This window comes from Eurypyga helias, unplaced genomic scaffold, assembly GCF_000690775.1.
Source record: "Eurypyga helias isolate BGI_N326 unplaced genomic scaffold, ASM69077v1 scaffold35559, whole genome shotgun sequence".
Taxonomy (NCBI): Eukaryota; Metazoa; Chordata; class Aves; order Eurypygiformes; family Eurypygidae; genus Eurypyga; species Eurypyga helias.
This window is the reverse complement of record NW_010273288.1, coordinates 1378-3304: the sequence shown is the minus strand read 5'-3', so window position 1 is coordinate 3304 and position 1927 is coordinate 1378. Positions and strand designations below refer to the sequence as shown.

The 1927-nt window shown below is 59.5% G+C and overlaps 1 protein-coding gene across 1 annotated transcript in view; it reads right to left on the bottom strand.

The window, feature by feature from the left end:
- Positions 1-1927, bottom strand: part of DDX6 (DEAD (Asp-Glu-Ala-Asp) box helicase 6) — a gene marked incomplete at both ends in the record, with an annotated part of 3347 nt that overhangs the window by 270 nt on the left and 1150 nt on the right. Inside the window, 4 exons of the mRNA XM_010159434.1 lie at positions 132-260; positions 507-629; positions 1000-1094; positions 1265-1411. Of these exons, the coding sequence (XP_010157736.1) occupies positions 132-260; positions 507-629; positions 1000-1094; positions 1265-1411 (494 nt within the window). The remainder of the gene's footprint in view (positions 1-131; positions 261-506; positions 630-999; positions 1095-1264; positions 1412-1927) is intronic.

Sequence of the window (1927 nt, the reverse complement as noted above, 5' to 3'; positions counted from 1 at the left end):
GACTTCCAGGCAGGACCGTCACGTTTTGACAAGGACGCAGCCGACACACCGTCTTCGCCACCCTCCGCCCCATTCCTGGTTCCCAAAGGAAAAAAAGGCTCCCGTAGGTCTCGACCGACCCTGGCACTCACCCTGGAGAAGAGCGTGTTGAGGCAGTGTACTTTCTGACGCTCCGTGACGTAGGCATAGTACTGGGTAACTCCCTTCAGGGTCAGCTCCTCCATCAGGTTAATCTCGTAGGGCTTCTGCAAATGGGAATTCTGGAAAAACAACGGAAAGGATAAAGCGGGCGCATCTACACGCGCAGCACCTCAGCGCTTCCCGCCCTCCGGCGCATTCCGCGGACGCGCTCCAGCCACTCGCTCTCCGTGCTGCGCACATGGAGCAGACTCGTTCCCAAAGGATGACTGGTAAATCCCAAACGGCCCCAGATTTGGGGTGAGCCGGACGAAACGGGCGCAAGCCCGGGCGCACCGAACACGAGCACCCGCCACACCCACGCTCACCATGAACTTCTGAACGCTCAGGGGGAAAGTGGCCGAGTAGAGCAGAATCTGCCGGTTTTTCGGCAGCGTGAGAATAATGTCTTCCATTATCTGGACGAAATCCTGAGACAGCAGCTTATCTGCCTGCAACGACAGCGGAAACAGAAGGAAGTTCAGCGGGACATGCTTCCGGTCCTGCCCCACCCCGGGGCAAACCAGAGCAAACCCCAAGGAGCCTTTCTCCCTGCCCTTGCGATGGGATCGTCCCCTTCGGAGCACTCTCCGGAAGATTTAGCTGCTGGAGCAGGGTTCATGCCAAACAGGGAGCTTAATCCCTTTTTTACTGTGGATTCTGCCAAAATCCCCTCTCGCAAATCCCCAGCGACGGAGGAGCTGTAACCTCGCGGCATCCCTGAGCAAAGCGCGCCCCGGGGCGGCGCGCAGCGAGGAGACCCGCCGAGACACCGCGCCATCCGCCCTCCCCCTTCCAAACCCCGCAAGGCGAGCGACTTGCCTCATCCAACACGATCATCTGGACGTGCTCGACTTTTGCTACGCCCTTCTTGATGAGATCGAGAATCCTCCCGGGGGTGGCTATCACCACGTGCACTGCAGGGTCAGAAAAGCAGGAGAAAGGTCCTAAGGCCACCAAAGCCACGGCCAGGCCTCACGCCAACAGTTCGGGAGACGCAGGGCAGCGCACGGGGCCCGACGCGCTCGGCGAGAGGGAAGCAGGAATTCGACGAATGGCAACCACGGCGCGGGAAAAGCGCTCTGACCTGTATCATCCAGCCTCATGATGTCATCGCGCAGATTGGTTCCTCCCGTCGTTGCCATCACCTTGGCACCTCCCATGTGTTTGCTGACCTGGATACAGATCTGGCTGACCTGCAGGGCTAGCTCCCGGGTGGGAACGATCACCATCGCTGGAAGCCAAAAGCATCAGCAAGTTACTGACCTTGCACCCCAAAGACCCATCCTTGGAGGAGACGGACTTTACGCAAGCTACGCTTCCAGGTGCCGGACTCTGGATATCCCGACCGAGACACGGGAACCGCTTACAACAAGCGAATTCCGAGCAAGGCTTCTCCAGCCCCTGCTGTTCCCTCCGCGCCAGACCCCCGGCCAGCACGCTCGCTACTCCAAATCCGCTTCCCGGGGCAAGTCGGGGAAGGTCCAGAAGAAACCTCCCATTTCAAACTTTGGGATGCAACTGCGTGCCGGACTCTGGATATCCCGACCGAGACACGGGAACCGCTTACAACAAGCGAATTCCGAGCAAGGCTTCTCCAGCCCCTGCTGTTCCCTCCGCGCCAGACCCCCGGCCAGCACGCTCGCTACTCCAAATCCGCTTCCCGGGGCAAGTCGGGGAAGGTCCAGAAGAAACCTCCCATTTCAAACTTTGGGATGCAACTGCTGGAATCCCACAATCCCACCTCCCC